Source organism: Setaria viridis, chromosome 3 (assembly GCF_005286985.2).
Source record: "Setaria viridis chromosome 3, Setaria_viridis_v4.0, whole genome shotgun sequence".
NCBI lineage: Eukaryota > Viridiplantae > Streptophyta > Magnoliopsida > Poales > Poaceae > Setaria > Setaria viridis.
In genome coordinates this window covers 44,679,938-44,697,965 of record NC_048265.2, presented here as the reverse complement: position 1 = coordinate 44,697,965, position 18,028 = coordinate 44,679,938, and the positions used below count along the sequence as shown (strand labels likewise).

Genomic DNA, 18,028 nt, shown 5'->3' with positions numbered 1-18,028 from the left:
GTATACACTATAGAGTTTCATTTCATCTAACCATATCCAATCACATGTCTCACAATTAAATGTCATGGTCATCCTATAAAATCATGAAATGAAACTATGCACTGGGACTCTCTGTTTTATTCATGAGAATACACCTCATGGGATGAGGTGGCATCCTTGGAAACAGTGCGATGAAACCTTACACTGGGACTAGCCTTATGGAAAGTCTAGTCATTGGATCAACCCTACATTGAAATATAGCTTCTTGGTCATAAATACAAATACTTTTTTTTAGGACTGGTCATAAATACTTTGTTTTACAAGTTACGATCAAACTCTTGAAAACATTTTGTTTGAAAGAAAATACCATATGTATAATTTATCTTAAATGTATACTTTTGTAATCTCGTAAAATTTATTATATTTTCTAGTATATTCTCAGAAGTAAACTCCTATAACTGGAAAATCGAAACCGTCAATTTTTCTTGCCGGAGGAATCATAAGAGTTAATGTTCTAAGATCCTTAACACACAATTTCTCACCATGCCATCTATAGTGGCACAACCATTCTCTTCAAATCTGAGTCAATAAAATAATCAAGTGAATTTTGCTATTTTCATAAATACCAGTAATATCGACAGGGTTGTCCATACAGCTAATACTATAAAAACACATGGAAGTTTACAATTTTTTTTAAGCACATCGAGGCCAATGGTTTTTTTCCCCCTGAAGGCTGCGCAATCCGGTCAGCCGTTGAAGTCTCAACAGCAAAGAGCTCGGTCAAATGCTACAGCCACGTAAGGAAAGGTTCCTTGCGCAACTTTCCTTTCCTCCTACCATAGTTTACAAAGGCAAAAGGGGCAAAGTCTAGGGGCCTAATCATAAATACCAAAAAACAGGGGAGAAGAGCAGAGACGCTTTGATTCCCGCACCCCCACGGCAAGCAATCCACGCGGCGGCCGCCAGCGCCGCCGCCGCCGCCGCCCCCACGGTTTTTCATGCTGGGTTCCCAGTCCGGCGATTCCATTTCGATGTCCTTCCTTCTCTCGGAACCTCACCCCATCTCAGCCCAACGCTCCCTCGACTAGCTGAATAGCCTGGCGGTGTAACGCTGCCGTGTGCGCGATGGGCTCCTCGCCGGTGGCCACCGCCGCGGCGTCGGCGGCAGTGGTGGCTCTGGCCGTGGCCAACCGCGTGCTGTACAAGCTCGCGCTCGTGCCGCTCAAGGCGTACCCTTTCTTCCTCGCCCAGCTCACCACCTTCGGGTAAGTAAGAAAAGCCAAACCAAAGCTCCCCCTTTTCTTCCTCTGCTGTCCCAGGCAGCCGCCAGATTGATGTTCGACGTAATGCGGGGGCGGGATTTCGGCGCGCTTGACGTGCTAGCTTGCTAATTTCTCCGTGATTTGCGCGTGCAGGTACGTCGCCGTGTACTTCTCGATACTCTATGCCAGGCACCGCGCGGGGGTGGTGACCCGGGATATGCTGGCGCTCCCCAAGCGCCGCTTCGTTGCCATCGGGTTGCTGGAGGCGCTCGGAGTCGCTTCGGGCATGTCCGCTGGAGGTAGCTTTGAGCTTTCTTTACACTCCACAGGATGTGGTGTAATCAATTATGGCAGATTAAATATTTCCTGCTTGATCGAAAGGACAGGACAAGGGAACTGTGTTTCCTGCAGAATGTTCAACGCTCATGTTTGATCACTTAACTGGTTATCTTTTCTGAATTTTGCAGCCATGCTGCCTGGACCTGCTATTCCCATACTATCCCAGGTATGCCCTTTGGTTGGTTTTGGGTTTGATCAGCTCTTAACATTTGTTCAGCTATATGTGTAGTCCTTTGTTAAAATGTTTCATTTTTGTGCATGTTTGTAACCTATGCGAACTTTAATACCAGTTTTCTGGATCCATGCTAATATTAGGTGGCTAGTGCCAGTATATAACCAATGCCATCCAGGATCCAGTTAGTGATTAGTGTTCAAAACAGCTGCGGCTCTGTAATGATGTGGATTTTTCCGAATGTATGCTGCAGTCATTCCTGGTGTGGCAGCTTATCTTCTCTGCCCTGCTCTTGGGAAGGACCTACACTGTGAGACAAATAATTGGTTGCCTCCTAGTAATTTCTGGTGTGATTCTTGCTGTTGCAAGGTATGCCATTTTAAAACTTTGCTTTATTTTCTGATCCCTGTGGCGCAACATGTTTTTGGAGGAAAAGTTGTATACATGCATTTGGGTCTTTCACTGCTATCAGCTACAGTTTGCTGAAGAGTTGTTATTCTATCATATTAATTTTGCAAATTGGTTATTGCCATACTGGTAACTTATGATCGATTGGCTATGACTATCACAAAAAATTGATATTTTAGTGGAGCGGATGAGGGTCAGTTTCTGTCTGGAGTCCAGTTAATTTGGCCAACACTGATGATCACTTCATCTGCATTTCAAGCTGGTGCATCTATTCTGAAGGTATAGCTGCTTAAGTTATCTTATGCTATTCCTTTTTCTGCTGGTGCTGAGACTTGGTACATTGTGAATGACAGGAGGCTGTTTTCATTGATGGTGCAAAACGTCTTAAGGTTCTTTCTCTTCTATCATTTTTTTTGGGTATATGACCATGTTTCTGGGATTGAGGCATATTTATTGGCTCTTTGTTTTGTTGATTGACCAGTAATTTTATTTATGAACTCATGGTCAAATCATTGTTCATAACATTACTGTGTTATCAAAAAATTTCACAGGGGAAGCGTCCAGACATCTTTGTGGTTAATTCATTTGGATCTGGATTCCAGGTGACCTTATAAATTGGATAAACTTGGTCTAGAGTTTCATGTTTAATGCTTCAAAACATCATCATCACCATGTCTTTGAACCTGGATTGAATATTATATAATTTTGTATTATATTTTTTGCAGGCCCTTTTTGTCTTTCTTCTTCTTCCATTTCTTTCTAACTTGAGGGGAATTAAGTTTGCTGAGCTTCCTGGTTATCTAAATGGTGGTGCTGAGTGCTTCTTAAATGTTGGGGAAAGTCCAATTGGTGATGCTTCTTTCACATAATCGAAAATTTTCATTTAATTTATATACTATTGTAGTAGAGTATGTACACTTCAATTAGCTGACTAGCAAAAAGTAAATGTATTCAAATCATGGTTAAGTGCTCCTGATATACTAAGAAACAGTGACTTGTTATGTTATGTTATTTTTGTGATCGATGGCTGTTATTTAAGGATATCTATTGTTGGACCCTTTCTTTCTAACTTACATGTATGTGTAGGTCACCTTTTTTAGGAAAATGGAAAAGCTGTATGCGTTTGGTGCTCACTTGCTACTGTTTTATAGATTGCGGAGGAGCGCCGTTCCTGCCTTTGCTGTTTATAGTGGTGAATATGGCGTTCAATATCGCACTCCTCAATTTGGTGAAGCTGTCATCTGCCCTTGTTGCTTCCCTTACTTCAACTTCAGCAGGTTCCTTTTTATGGCACCTTGCCTTTCCCCTCCTCAAATTTTCATCTTCATTTTGGTTCTAGTGCCACTGTGCTGTACATCAGATCAAAAGAATTTCTCCACGACCTTGCTGAATCATGTTCGTTTTCTGTTGTAGTGCCAATATCAATCTACATCCTTTCACTTCCTTTGCCCTACATACCTCATGGTGCAGAGCTAAGCACGCCTTTCATCATTGGTGCTGTGGTATTGCTGATGGGTCTGATTCTGTATAACCTCCCACAATTGTCATTGAAACAGTCGAAGGCTGATTGAAAGCTGAAGTGGAATGCTCCAGATGACTGGTTACAGAAAGTTTACTGATTTTAGTTTTTAGTGAAATCGACTTCCACTGAACTATACGGATCATATAACCATTCAGATTTGTAATTATGTCTGTTACCGTAATGAGGGCAAGCAGCACGTGTTTGGCGTAGGACCATGAATACTTCCCCTGGAGTCTGCAAGTGCTCTCTGATTCTATATTTCTGTAGAAGGTGAATTCAATGAAATCAGTGCTAATAGTGATACTGGAGTTCAATGAAATCTTTCATGTACATACCAGCAATTGCTGTTGCACTCTTAACAGCACATGCTTTTTATTCATGCCTCCAGGACCTAATCATCAAACCGCATTGCGATTTTACACTCCCAGTCCAACACTGCTCAATTAACCTGCTAGATTCAAGCACAAGGTAAAGGCTGAAGGATGTTGCACAAGGCCCGCAACAGGTGCTAGCCTCTTGTAGTTCGGCTAACATTACTCATCCCACAAACAAATATATGCACCCAACCAAACCAATCTTACATGCTTCTTTCGAATCCTCCACTTGAAGCCATACATGATTCTAAGTGAACACTCTATAAAAAGAGAGAAATTTAAGAAATTCTCAAAAAAAAGCAAACACATCTAGCCATCAATCGGTAGACTCAAATTATCAAATTATTGTAGCCATCGGATCTATTATGTTTTTTTAAAAATTACCCACCTATACTATTATAAAAGTAACATAAAGTAACCCCTAAATGTAAATCTAAATTACCCACGTCTTCCACAAATTATCAAATTATTATAGCCATCGGATCTATTATATTTTTTTAAAAATTACCCACCTATACTATTATAAAAGTAACATAAAGTAACCCCTAAATGTAAATCTAAATTACCCACATCTGCCATTATGAAAATAGTCTAAAGTAATCCTTTCTAAGTTACCAACCTCTACCGTTATAGAGAGATTTTAATCTAGATATCTAGAGGATTTTTACAATGCTAACAAAAGAGAAATTTTGACTAGAAAATCTCACAGTTCGTTGCCACCTCCTCATAAACTGAACCATCCACCCTTCTCACATTATTCTCTGTTCGACTCTATCTAAAAAATCAGCTCTGCTTTTCCTCCTCGACCCGCGTCACCCAGAGTCATCTAATCTAATCTATGATAGCCCAGCACATCGCTGTTACTTCCGTCTGATTCTTCTGCCCAGCTTCCTACTTCCAAGTGATTGATGGGAACATGCCGTCGGAGCATGACGGTGCCGTACCTGAGAGCCGCATCCATCCCTGTTGTTGGAGTTTTGCCACGCAAACGGGGAGACGAAGAATCGACTGAGCAACTGCGATGGTGGGGCGTGCTTGGTTCCCAACCAAGCCACACAGGGCCACACCCGCCACGCTACAGTTGCATGGTTTTTGGTGGCGTGCAACCAAGCATGTCCAGCGGCGCCGGCGTGCCGGCTGACATCATGCATGGGTGGTGGTACCCTGGCCAGGGCCAACACTAGGCAGGCAGGCGATGAGGCGGTCGTTGTCCTTGCATGTATTCGTGCACTTCGACTATACTTCAGGAGGATTCGAATGCATTTTGACTTGCAGGTTCGGTAGAACAAGAACCACATAAGGTCAGCCATTCACGACTTCACGCGTGCAACTTCCGGTTGATCCTTCGTCCAAGGGCAATTTTCTTTGTTTAAATTCCACTAATAATGTCATTGCTTCCTATGTCTAATCTGAGATGCTTGATGGATCCATATGGTTTTGCCTCCAAGATGGGCCAGATGGATCCATATGGACTATGGTCAATTGCACGCTAGCGATCTTGGTAATCAAGTCTGAACAGAGAAAGAAAGTATGCGGCCTTTTGTGTATTAAAGGCTGAGAATGCTCGTCTTAGAGCTGAGGTTTGTAAAAATAATTCCAAATTCATATATCAGAGTTGCTTTTCTTTTGGCATGTGTTGTATCTGCATAGGAACTGATAAGCACTAAAATTATTATTGGTTACAAATAACTACAATAGAAATTAGTGGTAAAGATGGTGTGGCTACAATTAGTCCACACATGGGCTGTTAGATAGCTATCTTACCTCCATAGCTGTTAGATTTAGATCCTATAATATATCAACTATGAACAACTTGAAGCTCATGTTTAGGCTGGAAAAAGGGTAATCCTAATTGTAAACCTTTAAAATTGACATGTGTAGAACTAACATTTGGTACAATGTTGGTACCAGTAGAGGATTGTAACCACATGCTAAGGTACAGCTTTAAGCTAAAAGGGAAATGATGGTGAATCCTGAAAACATCTCTCATCTCGGGAGGGGGTTGCAGTAGCAGGGTCAAATGATCTAGGCTTTGTTGGCACGGCCGGCAGCGCGGTGGACGGTACTGCACCTCGGCGAGGGGTGGGGTAAAGTCAGTGGGAGCGCGGTGGAACCCACCGCATGCGGGAGGGTGTCGGGAGGCAGCAGGCGATGGCATTTCCTCCGTAATCTCAACGTTTACTCTAAAATATGTTAAAATAATAGTTGTAACATTGATATCTAATTATTAGAATATATGTCAAGTCGTCCGATTTATTTTTTAAGATTTCGGATGTTACGTGGATTCTTTCACTTACACGCTGCAAAGAACTGTGAATTCGGAGTGGACTTTGTTCAACCGGACCATTTTTAACACGGGGTCGTACCAGTGGGGTATGAACCTGTGCTGGGATCGAAGTTGGCCTTTTTGCCTCTCCCTCACAGGAATTAGCTAGTAGCTATCCCCTTATGGCAAGGGAATTTTTTGCACCTGAATTTTACCACTGATGTAGACCGGTAATGGACGGTATTAAGCACCGTTTACAAGGTTATTGTGCCTTGATGGCAACGGATTACAGGAGGGGTTGAGGAAGCAAGAGGACTAAGCAATATGAAACAACATACAGCATTGATCAACTACGCTTAAAAGCTTAGTGCGGTGATCTAACATTTTTCTCAGCAAAAATAGGTGGATATACCAAAATTTAGACCTTGTTTGGATGCAAAATGTTTTTAAAGTTTTAGAAAAACATACAATATTTTTTTGTCAAATATTTAGATTCAGGAAGCGTGTTTGATGATGTAACAAACCTTGTATCGTGTTCCTCACTAAACCTTCACATTTTCCTACGCATTGTGCTCGTGTTTTCATGCTGGGCGTTTCCTCACATATAAACGGAGAGAAAAAGCAGAGTATCTCCTAGCAGGACCGTGATCAGTGGCAGATTGAGGAAAGAATTGGAAGCGGCTTGGATCTTTCATCTTTCTTCCTTCGATCTCCATCTCCCCCATCTTCTTCCTCCTCTGACCTCACCATTGATGCTGCTGAAAAGTGAAAACGCTGATGTTGCTATAAGTTTGGACTGCAGCAGTAGTATGGTACTGATATCCGTTGGCTCCCCACCTACACACAGCACAGTCAGTCATTAAGACGCCCGTAAGTGAATATCTATTCTCAGAAGCTTAATTAGGGCTTATATTCCTAGGTGTTTAGGAGTTAAGTTTAAACTTTAACGTATTGTTTAATTTTACTGCCTCCATTTTCTCAGATCCTTGTCCATGTCACCTTGGAAATCATCTACTGTAAGATCGTACTTACATATTTCATAAGTTTGTGCTAAATGTCGATACTTGTAATGAACTTAATTAGATTGTAGACTTTTCTTTACTTTTTCTAAAGGTTTAGTGAACGCAACTGAGGATTTGAGGAAATCAACTAACCATGGATCTTGCGTGGGGTGCTGGGCTGAATTGCACTGGGCTGGGCTTATCTTAACGGGCGAAAGACAAATAAATTTCATATGTGGGGCATCTTTTTCTTTAGGCTTCGTTTGGACATCGATATTGTGGACTTTGACATTGAATTGGTCTCAATACTAAATCAGAGTAGTTTTGGGTCACAATGCCAAATGTTTGGATATTGATGAAATTGCTATATGGAATTCAACTAGAGTGCCAATACCTATTCGTGTTTGGATGTGCATGGAGTAAGATTTAGTATTGACTCATCTTTTCTTCCCCGCTGCTCCTCCCATCACCGCTGGCAGCAGCACCCCCACCAGCTCCTCCTCCATGCGCCATGGACGCCCAGATCCACCAGCCACGAAGAGCTGTTGTCCGTGGAGATGAGGACACCGAGCCACCGCTGCTCTGTTTGGTGAAGGGAGGGAGAAAGGGGAGCGGCGCCGGAGGAGGGAGGCAGGGAGGGGCGGCGCGGCTCGCCGGCTCGCCGGTGGAGGGAGATAGGGGAGGGGCGGCGCGGCACTCCAGGGGTGGCGGAGTGAGGTAGGGGATGATGAGGACATCACATGCTTGGATACAACCATATTGGCATCTTTTGACTCCGAGGTGAAACAATTCTTTATCATAATTATATGTGACACATTTGATGAATTGATGCTGCACCATGATGTGTTTTCGTTGTCAATTTCAGAAATACGTACATGGATCAAAAATAGTGTTAAACACACATGGAAGGTATAGAGGACCAAAGAAGTAGATTGGGGGCCAAGTCCAAGTATTCCTAACGTCCTCCACCAGGCCACCACGTCACTTTTGGCCCAAGGAAAGAAAGAGATCCAATCCAACACGTTTTGGTGCTGGATTCGGACTACAGCTCTACCCCAACTTGCAACGACCGCCATGACCTCATCCGGACTCCGTTTTGGGCGTTCAAGTACTCCTTGGAATCCTTATGAAGTCTATTTTCATATGGATCCGGAATCATGTCCATATCTATTCTGAGGCGGCCGCAATCATCGAAATACTACTGAGAGGTTTTCTGTCAACAGGTGCTGTGTCGCCCTATTTTGGCCCGATGGGCCGTGTATCAAGTTGGGTCCATTAGGGACGTGTCCTAGGGTTGGAGCACGACCCCAACACCCCCCTGGTCGTCCTCCTAGGTATTAATAAGGATTAGAGCCGCCACGAACAGATTGAGTTTTGTTTTGTTGAAAGTTTAGCCATTGCTACTTCCTTGTAGACGCGTGTGTCGACTAGACCATCCGTTCTACTCGATTCAGAACCCCAACTTTGTGATTTCAGATTTGTTTTCATCTCCATATTTGCAATTTAGTTGCTTGTTCTACTTGTTCTTGCTTGTTCTTTGATTGCTTGCAGGACGAGTGCCCTAGTGGCCGGGTGACGCGCTCCACAAGATCGCGGCAGCCATTGGAGGTGGTGTATCGGTTGCTAAGGCGCAGCTTGGAAGGCTGTAGTCGGGCCATGAACGTCGTCTCCATCGACCAATCGAGTTATCCCACGCCTCTCATCGAAAGATCGGGAATCAACCCTAGCGGGTTCATATCAGTTGGTAATCAGAGGAAGGTTTATCGGTGAGAGACTTCCAGTTCCTTGCTGTTTTTTTAATTACCTATAGTCCAGAAAAGCACAAAAAAGATAGTAGATTAGTTTACCTGTAATCCTATAAACTCTTTGAGCCTTTGCTAGCATTGCTTAGTTAGGGCTTGTTGAGTTTTTGGTTGCATCGGTTGTGTCGAGTTGCTGGTCTTAGTGTCTACTCCTTTAGAGTTTTGAGTTCTATCACGTTTTGGTCACCACGAGACCCACCATCACCATATACATCATCGCTTCATTTCTGCCACCACGGTTTCATATGATGTCCGATTTGGGAGTTTAAATACAATCTGGAAACTTGAAGTTGTCTTCTTTCCAACGGATCTGACCTTGCAGCAAAATTCAGTCTGAGCGCTCCACAACCGTCTTAGAGATTTCCGCATCTGTTGTATTAGCAAGAGTTGTTAAATCTAATATTCGAAGGGGCTGTGTGCTATAGTCTTATTGTTTGGGTTGTTATAGTACCAAATAAAGTTTTAGGCCTCTGCAAAAAAAAAAGAAACAAAAAAAAAGAAAGAAAAAAAAGAAGAAGAAGGAAAAAAAAAGACAAGACAAGGAGAAGAAAGAAAGGGCTGGATCTGTTTTTTTCTTTGTGCTGTGCTAGTTGCTCTTTTCAGTGACTACCTTTGTGCCTAGGCTCACGTCTCTAGCATGGTTTAGCCTAGGACCAGCACAGTACCACCGTTGAATGATTACTCAACTTGCTTTTGTGACTAACGTGGTGCTAGTATATTTCCTTGCTTAAGCCCACCTACAGCTCCACATATTCGACTACAGCTTGACAGGCTTTTGTTGCTGCGGCATCGATACACTTCACTCCACGGTTGCATACTTGTTGGTTGCCGTCACCTCCTGTTTGGCTTGGTAAGAACTTGTAAGGGCTTGTTTTTACAAGTTGAGTTTGAGATAATTACAACCACCACATCATAGTAGTTGACAGGAGGATACATATTATTTTTGTGTTTCTTGTTTCCTACTAACCATGGCAGGTGATACGGAGATTTTGGAGCTGATGAAACTAGACTCTCATATTCAGGGTATTATTCAACACTTGCCGTTATATGATGGTAAGTTTGATCCTAAAGCTTACATTGATTGGGAGATAAAAGTAGATAATGAATTTGATGAGCATGACCTGTCTGAGAAACAAAAGATTTATATTGCCTCTAATATTTTGACTGAATTTGCCTTGCTACAATGGAAACACATTTGTAGGCGTAAGAAACTTCTAGAATCTTGGGAAGACTTTAAATTTCTTTTTAGAGATGCATTCATTCCTGAATATTATGCTGATTATTTGCTTGCTAAATTAGACAACTTGAGGCAAGGTAGTAGGACTGTGAAAGAATACTTCCATGATTTTAAAATTTGTATCATGTATGGTGGATTAGATGAATGCATGGAAGATGTGATGAGTAGGTTTATGAGAGGGCTCAATTCTGAAATTCGAACTTTGTTAATTAGCAAATCATGCATGCATCTTGCTCAATTGTATTGTCTTGCTCTCAATGCTGAAAAGGAGATTCTATTATCTGTGAATACTTGCAATAATGATGTGACCCATAATGTCCAAAATTTGTCCACCTTGCATGCTAATGACGAGCAACAAATAGTGGAACCCACTGTTGATTTTCCTTTATCACAAAAGGAATTACTTGCTATTCCTTGTGATAAAGAAGACTTGTGTGATGATGATTCTTTTACTCCTATGCCACAAGTAACAAATAAGTGTGATACTTTTCGTTTGGAAACATATAAATGTGCTGAAGAAAAGCTATTTCATCCTATTAGTTGTGCACAAGATGAACTGAGTTTGCTATCCTCTTTAAATACTTTGGGTTATATTGAATTTGATGTTTTGTGTAATCTAAATTGTCTAAAAGAGAAACTTAAATTTTATTCTGGTTTGCCAAGTTTTAATCATTGTTCGCTTCATCCAATTGGCAAATACGACAGCAAAGGCGAATATTTGGTGCATAAAGTTTATATTTGCTCTAATCTGAAATATCGTTTTGGGCAACAATACCAAGATCAAAAAGAGGGCTGCACTAACACTAATAATGTCTTGCAAAGTTTTTCTAGTTTTTCCCATATGCAACAGGGTAAGGCCAAAGAAGGGGAGCATTACTGGTTGTGCCCATGCAGCATGGTCATCGCTCCGTGCTCCAACATCAAAGCAACTACCTTAGAATGCCATTGGAGCAAGTCGAGGACGACTTGCAGCCAAGAAGGGAAGAATGATGAGGACATCACATGCTTGGATACAACCATATTGGCATCTTTTGACTCCGAGGTGAAACAATTCTTTATCATAATTATATGTGACACATTTGATGAATTGATGCTGCACCATGATGTGTTTTCGTTGTCAATTTCAGAAATACGTACATGGATCAAAAATAGTGTTAAACACACATGGAAGGCATGGAGGACCAAAGAAGTAGATTGGGGGCCAAGTCCAAGTATTCCTAACGTCCTCCACCAGGCCACCACGTCACTTTTGGCCCAAGGAAAGAAAGAGATCCAATCCAACACGTTTTGGTGCTGGATTCGGACTACAGCTCTACCCCAACTTGCAACGACCGCCATGACCTCATCCGGACTCCGTTTTGGGCGTTCAAGTACTCCTTGGAATCCTTATGAAGTCTATTTTCATATGGATCCGGAATCATATCCATATCTATTCTGAGGCGGCCGCAATCATCGAAATACTACTGAGAGGTTTTCTGTCAACAGGTGCTGCGTCGCCCTATTTTGGCCCGATGGGCCGTGTATCAAGTTGGGTCCATTAGGGACGTGTCCTAGGGTTGGAGCACGACCCCAACACCCCCCTGGTCGTCCTCCTAGGTATTAATAAGGATTAGAGCCGCCACGAACAGATTGGGTTTTGTTTTGTTGAAAGTTTAGCCATTGCTACTTCCTTGTAGACGCGTGTGTCGACTAGACCATCCGTTCTACTCGATTCAGAACCCCAACTTTGTGATTTCAGATTTGTTTTCATCTCCATATTTGCAATTTAGTTGCTTGTTCTACTTGTTCTTGCTTGTTCTTCGATTGCTTGCAGGACGAGTGCCCTAGTGGCCGGGTGACGCGCTCCACAAGATCGCGGCAGGCATTGGAGGTGGTGTATCGGTTGCTAAGGCGCAGCTTGGAAGGCTGTAGTCGGGCCGTGAACATCGTCTCCATCGACCAATCGAGTTATCCCACGCCTCTCATCGAAAGATCGGGAATCAACCCTAGCGGGTTCATATCAGGGGAGGAGCAGTGCGGCACTTCAGGGGCGACGTTGCTCGTCGATGGAGCGAGGCAGGGGAGGAGCAGCGCAACACGGAGGGAGGGGAGGGCGTGGGGTGGCTCGCCGGCGGAGGGGTGGCGCAGCTCACCGCGGAAGGAGGCAGGGGAGGATGGGGAGGGGCGAGGCGCGAGCCGTGAGGAAGAAAAGGCCGGGGCACCGCCGGGAGGAAGAAGGGGCGGCCACGACGGAGTGGTGGTGTGGTGGCGGCGACATCATCGAGAGAACGGCTGCACAGGCATTTTTCTGGAGGAACACGAATTCAACACGATACGGAGGGGAAGGGGTCGGTATTGAGGGGAAGGGGGTACTGGAGCGGTGAATATCGGTTGGTATTGGAGTTTATGTCCAATTTCGAATTCCAAACCAAGAACAGCTAGAATTGGAGCAAGTCAATTCCAATTCCCAATAAATATCCACATCCAAACGCTACCTTAAGGTCTTTCACCTGAAAGCTTAGTTTGTACATCCTCTAACCTTTCATTTAATGCCGGTTTTAGTTAGTCAAAGTTCTTGTTGCTGTAGCGGGGAAAGGACATGGATCATCATGTGACTCGCAAGGATATCACGTGACAGAATGGATCATTTTGATCTATCGATTTTGCACCTCCATGCCATTTCTGTTCCATTTAGTCTGGCACACACTTTACAAAGTCAATGTCTTGATGTGTACGTAACAGAGAGCCACTGCCATGTCCCATCGATCTCACATCTCTGTGTTGCCATGGTTTTCAACTTATGATTATGATCATCGAGGCTGACTGTGCATATCTAGAAAACTGCGGTATATAGGCAACAGCTCTGGTAATGGGTGTATTTAAGATAACATAAGTAGAATTATCAGTATTTGCAACAATCATACAAACTATTAAAAAACATCATATACATTAGACAGCCATATGCAGAACACTTACAACCAAAAAGGCCAACATAAAATGTTATAAATTCCATACTCCCCCTCCGTGCCTAAATATAAGAACTTATAAGAATTTTGGACAAATTAAACATGAAGGGAAAGGTCTTTCATGTCCCTCATTAAAAGCAGCAGCCGAGCCAGCCCCTGATTATTGGTGCGGTTAATGGTTAAGCCAGCTCTTGATTGGTCACCTCTTGATTTTATAGACGCAAATAATAGCTAGGTCAACTTGCCAATTTCTAGAAATGCTTATATATATTTTGAGAGAAAATTTAGAAGTCAGAACTCCTTAGTTTAGTCTCAGTGGGAGTTTCATGAGTATTAATTTCCATTCTGCTGACTTGGCAAGGTATTTATGAAGAGAGAGAAGGAGTTTCATCATATGTGAGAGGAGTTTCATCCTCATGAAACTTAACAAGAGTTACCTAGTTTCCAGTCTTGGTAACTGTGCAATGAAACTGTGCACTGAGACTAGCCTTATATTTAGGAACGAAGAAGTAATCAGCAATGTGTTGGTGGACCCAGTTACCCATAGGGTCAATGTGAAAAACAAATCATGAATTGTCAATTTGACTAAAAAAATAAATATTTCTAGGCCATTTGCAAAATGATACGGTGTTAAATGACATTGTGACTTTTACTTAATTAATTAGATCCGCACCACAAGAAAGTGAAAGGACCCTTGTATACAATCAAAATAAACACTACTACAAAGGGCAATCACACCCACAGTTTGCAAATGGCCATTAGAATGTGTATCAAGAAAAATAATGGAACTACAGCCATGCTTAGATAGCCATGAGAGTAATTGCAGCGAAGAAGGTAAGACCATTTTTTTTAAAACGAAGATAAGACCACTTTCTGCTGCAGATGTAAATAACATGTGGTAGAAAATAACTATATACTATATATCTAGGGAGTAGAACTCAAGCCATCCAAGTGCCAAGGAAGGATGAAAGATTGAAGACTGTCTAAGCTAGGAAGATCGTGTGCCAAGATGCCAAATTATATTCATTTTTGCCCTTTCCTTCAACATATTGTTCAAGCGTAGAAAACAACCATTTCAGTTATCACATTATAAGATTTAGCAAAAGTTCATTTCTGTTTTTTAATGTTTGTAATGAAATATGTATAAATGAAAATTTACATACTACTCTGGATAGTACCTTTTCCAATTAGTGTAGGTAAAAGATGCATACTCCCTCTAGCTTATTCTAAATTTAGGCCCTTTTAGACTTGCGCACAAGAATTAAGAAAGCATATCAAATGACCTGGGTGGCTGGGAATTTATGTATAAAACATTGGGAAAAATGACTCATTTGTGAGGGTGACAATATTTATTAAGCATAGGCAAAAGGAGGGAAGAAAAAGGTTAAAGACACATACTCCGCCTTATTCCAAATGTAGGTTGTTTTTTAGATTTGTACACAAGGACTATATATGAAAGTATATCTAATGAGCTTTGTGCCCTTCATTTAATTTATACAGCTTTGGAAAAGGTGACTCATCCATTTTTAGAGTTGCCGTGTATATTAAGCAAGGACAAAAAGGGAAGAAAAGGGTAAAAGATACATTCTCCACTTACTTTATAATATATATTAACTCTTTTTATTTAATACCTGAATTTATTACACAAAGTGTTGTCATCTCAAAATCTAACTAATTAACCAAGATTTGGCAATAATATGCCACACTAATGATGCCGATCCAAAACTAACTAATGCATTTGAATATTTTTACTATTTAATTTAAAATATTCAGAAATGCTCTTGTTTCATTTATGAGAATGCCTGTTTTAATTGGAATAAATATAATTAGTGGAAACATGCATGGCACTTATCTCTCATGAAGTACAAAATTGTCAACCTCCCAACCAAACCACATTAAGAGTTTGGGAACCTTGTGGTCATGTTGATCAATTATGATTATTAGATCTTGGGTAAGGCACATATATATGGCCCATGTCAATGGTATATATGCCCGATGTATGTACGTTTCTGAATATAAAGAAAATAGTATCAAAGGTCCATAACATTGTGTTGGTTCCAAAATTTGTTATCAATTAAGTCTGTCAACATGAAAGCTAAGTCCATATGTCAACATTTTCAACTTTGTAGGTTTCAGTTAGTCAAAATTGTTGGGTTTGCAAAAAAAAAATCGTTGTGGTTTGGAGAAAGGAGGAATATAATTCATATGGATCATCACGTAACCCTCATGAACAATCTTTGATCAATCTAAATGTCCCTATCGATTCAGCACCTCCATGCCATTCCCATGTCAGCATTTAATCAATCAACAAGTGCTAACAGCGTGTGATGGCCAGATTTTACAATTCAATGTCCTGATGTGTATGCTATGGTGAGTCACCGTGCCATGTCCAGTATATCTGCCATCTCTATATGTGTTGCCATGGTTTTCTTTATTATTTCCCAGCCTATAATAACATATAAAAAAGGCGCACAACATCACGCTACTATTAAGCAAGCACTCATTTAAAAGGATAACCAAACACGTACATTGGTGGAGCCAACAGTAACTGCACACAGGGCCAGAAAAGTGAAAATTACAAATAAATTAAATTTCAAATGAATATATACAACTAATAACTTGGTGTGGAAAAGGATAGATGTAGTGTTGATAGACACCGTACCACGACTTTCACAGTTTCACTTGTTAGACAGATCTATGCCACAGGCTAGCAAAGTTGCAGGGTACTTGTTGACAATCCAAAACATCAACACCTTGGTGACACCTCGAAAACTCTGGAAAGTCTACCGATGGATTATTAACGAGAGCCACCTCTATGGCGATCAATGGCAACATCTCGAGAAGTTCCTCATAGGCATCTCGTGTTCCCGACGGGGCATATGGTTATTTATGGGTTACCACCGTCCCAACAATCTCCATTGCGATTGACAGTTCCATCGAAGTCCATAGAAATCGACATCCATACGCGCCGCACCTCGCAATCGAAAGAATGTCATCCACACATCATACCCGCCATCATTTTCATTCCAATGGTAGTAATAACAAGCACAGTTCTGGTGGCCTCCCTACTTTTGCAACTTATCTCTATCTAATATTAAAGTACAGCTTTAAAAATTTTCAACCGTTGTCCGATGTGTTGGGGGAAAAAATTGGTGGAAACCAACGCAACTCGGTGCAAAACCCTACTTTTGCAACTTATTATGATTATGGCTTGTTGTTTATTTGGAGCACAAGAGTATCGCCTTAACTAATTCTCACATGAACCGTCTCAAATGGGTCACCCAAGCCCATGCCTGTGCAGTGCATATCCCGGCTACACCCATGATCTCCTCCAAAAAAAGACTTTATGTCCAAGCTATGTAGCCGGCCAGCATATCCCAGCTACTCTCTACATGATTATTGTTCATACTGTTTCATGCATGGATCGGAGTCTCTCTACACGTAGCTATCACGCATTGAAGTCGTAGCACTGTCGCCGCCGCACGTACGTTACGTACTCATCACTTCACTAGCAAGCTAAGCTATACTCCTAGGCTGTAGCTGTAGTAGCTGATCTCTTGCGCATGCCATCCATCACCTCTTGGATTCACACGCGCGCCCCATGCCTCCCCGTTGCATGTGTCACGCGCCTGCCATTCCCTGCGTCCATGCTGAGATGACGATCACCTGTCAACTCAAATCTAAATCTTGCAGCCCAGCCATCCAGTTGGACACCTTAGCTTTACAAGTGTGTATACGGTATGCATCGTTTTCCATCCCAACAGTGGCTGCTTGCCTTATTGTCGAACGTGCAAATCTAAGTCTACCACACCGGCTCCATGATAAACCTTATCCCACTTTCGGCTTTTATTAAGATTATTATGTCCCACTTAAACCCGGCAAGATGCTGTAGTATACTGTAGTTTGCTTGTTTGTTTAAACATGCCTATGGACAATTCCAATGTAGTGGCTAGTACACAAAAGAGTAATAATATTTACAATATACCAAATGGGCATCATTAGATCATTGTAAAAATATTTTCATTTTTTAATCACTTACTCGATTGGTAGATATGTTAACACTTAAATTTGGTCAAACTTAGTATAGTTTCACTTAACACAAATTAACTCAAAAGTCCTTATATTTAGAGATGGAGTGAGTACAAAGCACTACAATTAGCCTAATAATTCTCTTGGGTGACCCAGAAAACAAATACAATATATTGTATGAGTTCATACACATCTATTTAATACAATCCTCTTGACATGGCAGAGTTGAATATAACACCATGATATCTATAATCCAATAGGAATAGCCTCTCGCCCGCACACACTCATGTGGGTGGGGCCTATCTAGCACATATACATCTAAACAGAACAGAATCATATCCTAGCCTCACACATCATACAAGCAAAGCCACTATATATGCATGGGACTCGAACCGGTGCTTAGTGTGAAACTCGCCAACATGAATGAGCAAGTCTCACCACAAGGACCTATAACAACTGACCTCGCTTTAGTATGTTGTTAAGTTCATATAGTTTATACAATATTAATTGATCCTATGATGGTGCATTTATTACGTTGTTATGATAATTATAATTAGGTCCGCATTCCATTTATGTTTGTTATCTCTAGCTTAAAAAATATGGATGTTTGGTGGTATCTTCTGTGGATCCATATCACTATTTAAAAAATATGGATGTTGGGTGGTATCTAAGATTGGACTAGTTGATCTTGA

The 18,028-nt window shown here is 41.6% G+C and overlaps 1 protein-coding gene across 1 annotated transcript; it reads left to right on the top strand.

Annotated features, from left to right (window-relative positions):
- Positions 1-864: 864 nt before the first annotated feature.
- LOC117846862 (protein CLT2, chloroplastic) lies at positions 865-4,023 on the top strand. Its single transcript, XM_034727964.2, has 10 exons — positions 865-1,244; positions 1,395-1,540; positions 1,709-1,746; positions 2,006-2,121; positions 2,340-2,439; positions 2,514-2,549; positions 2,712-2,762; positions 2,886-3,009; positions 3,312-3,437; positions 3,574-4,023. Exons 1-10 carry the CDS (start codon positions 1,105-1,107, stop codon positions 3,729-3,731), a joined length of 1,035 nt encoding a protein of 344 aa, XP_034583855.1. The 5' UTR covers positions 865-1,104; the 3' UTR covers positions 3,732-4,023.
- Positions 4,024-18,028: the final 14,005 nt, after the last annotated feature.

Bases quoted from the DNA above. Each gene is read 5' to 3' on its own strand.
- LOC117846862 (XM_034727964.2), top strand. From the start codon at position 1,105: ATGGGCTCCTCGCCGGTGGCCACCGCCGCGGCGTCGGCGGCAGTGGTG. The intron at 2,122-2,339 runs GTATGCCATTTT...TTGATATTTTAG, and splicing joins GTGATTCTTGCTGTTGCAAG to TGGAGCGGATGAGGGTCAGT. The intron at 2,550-2,711 runs GTTCTTTCTCTT...AAAATTTCACAG, and splicing joins ATGGTGCAAAACGTCTTAAG to GGGAAGCGTCCAGACATCTT.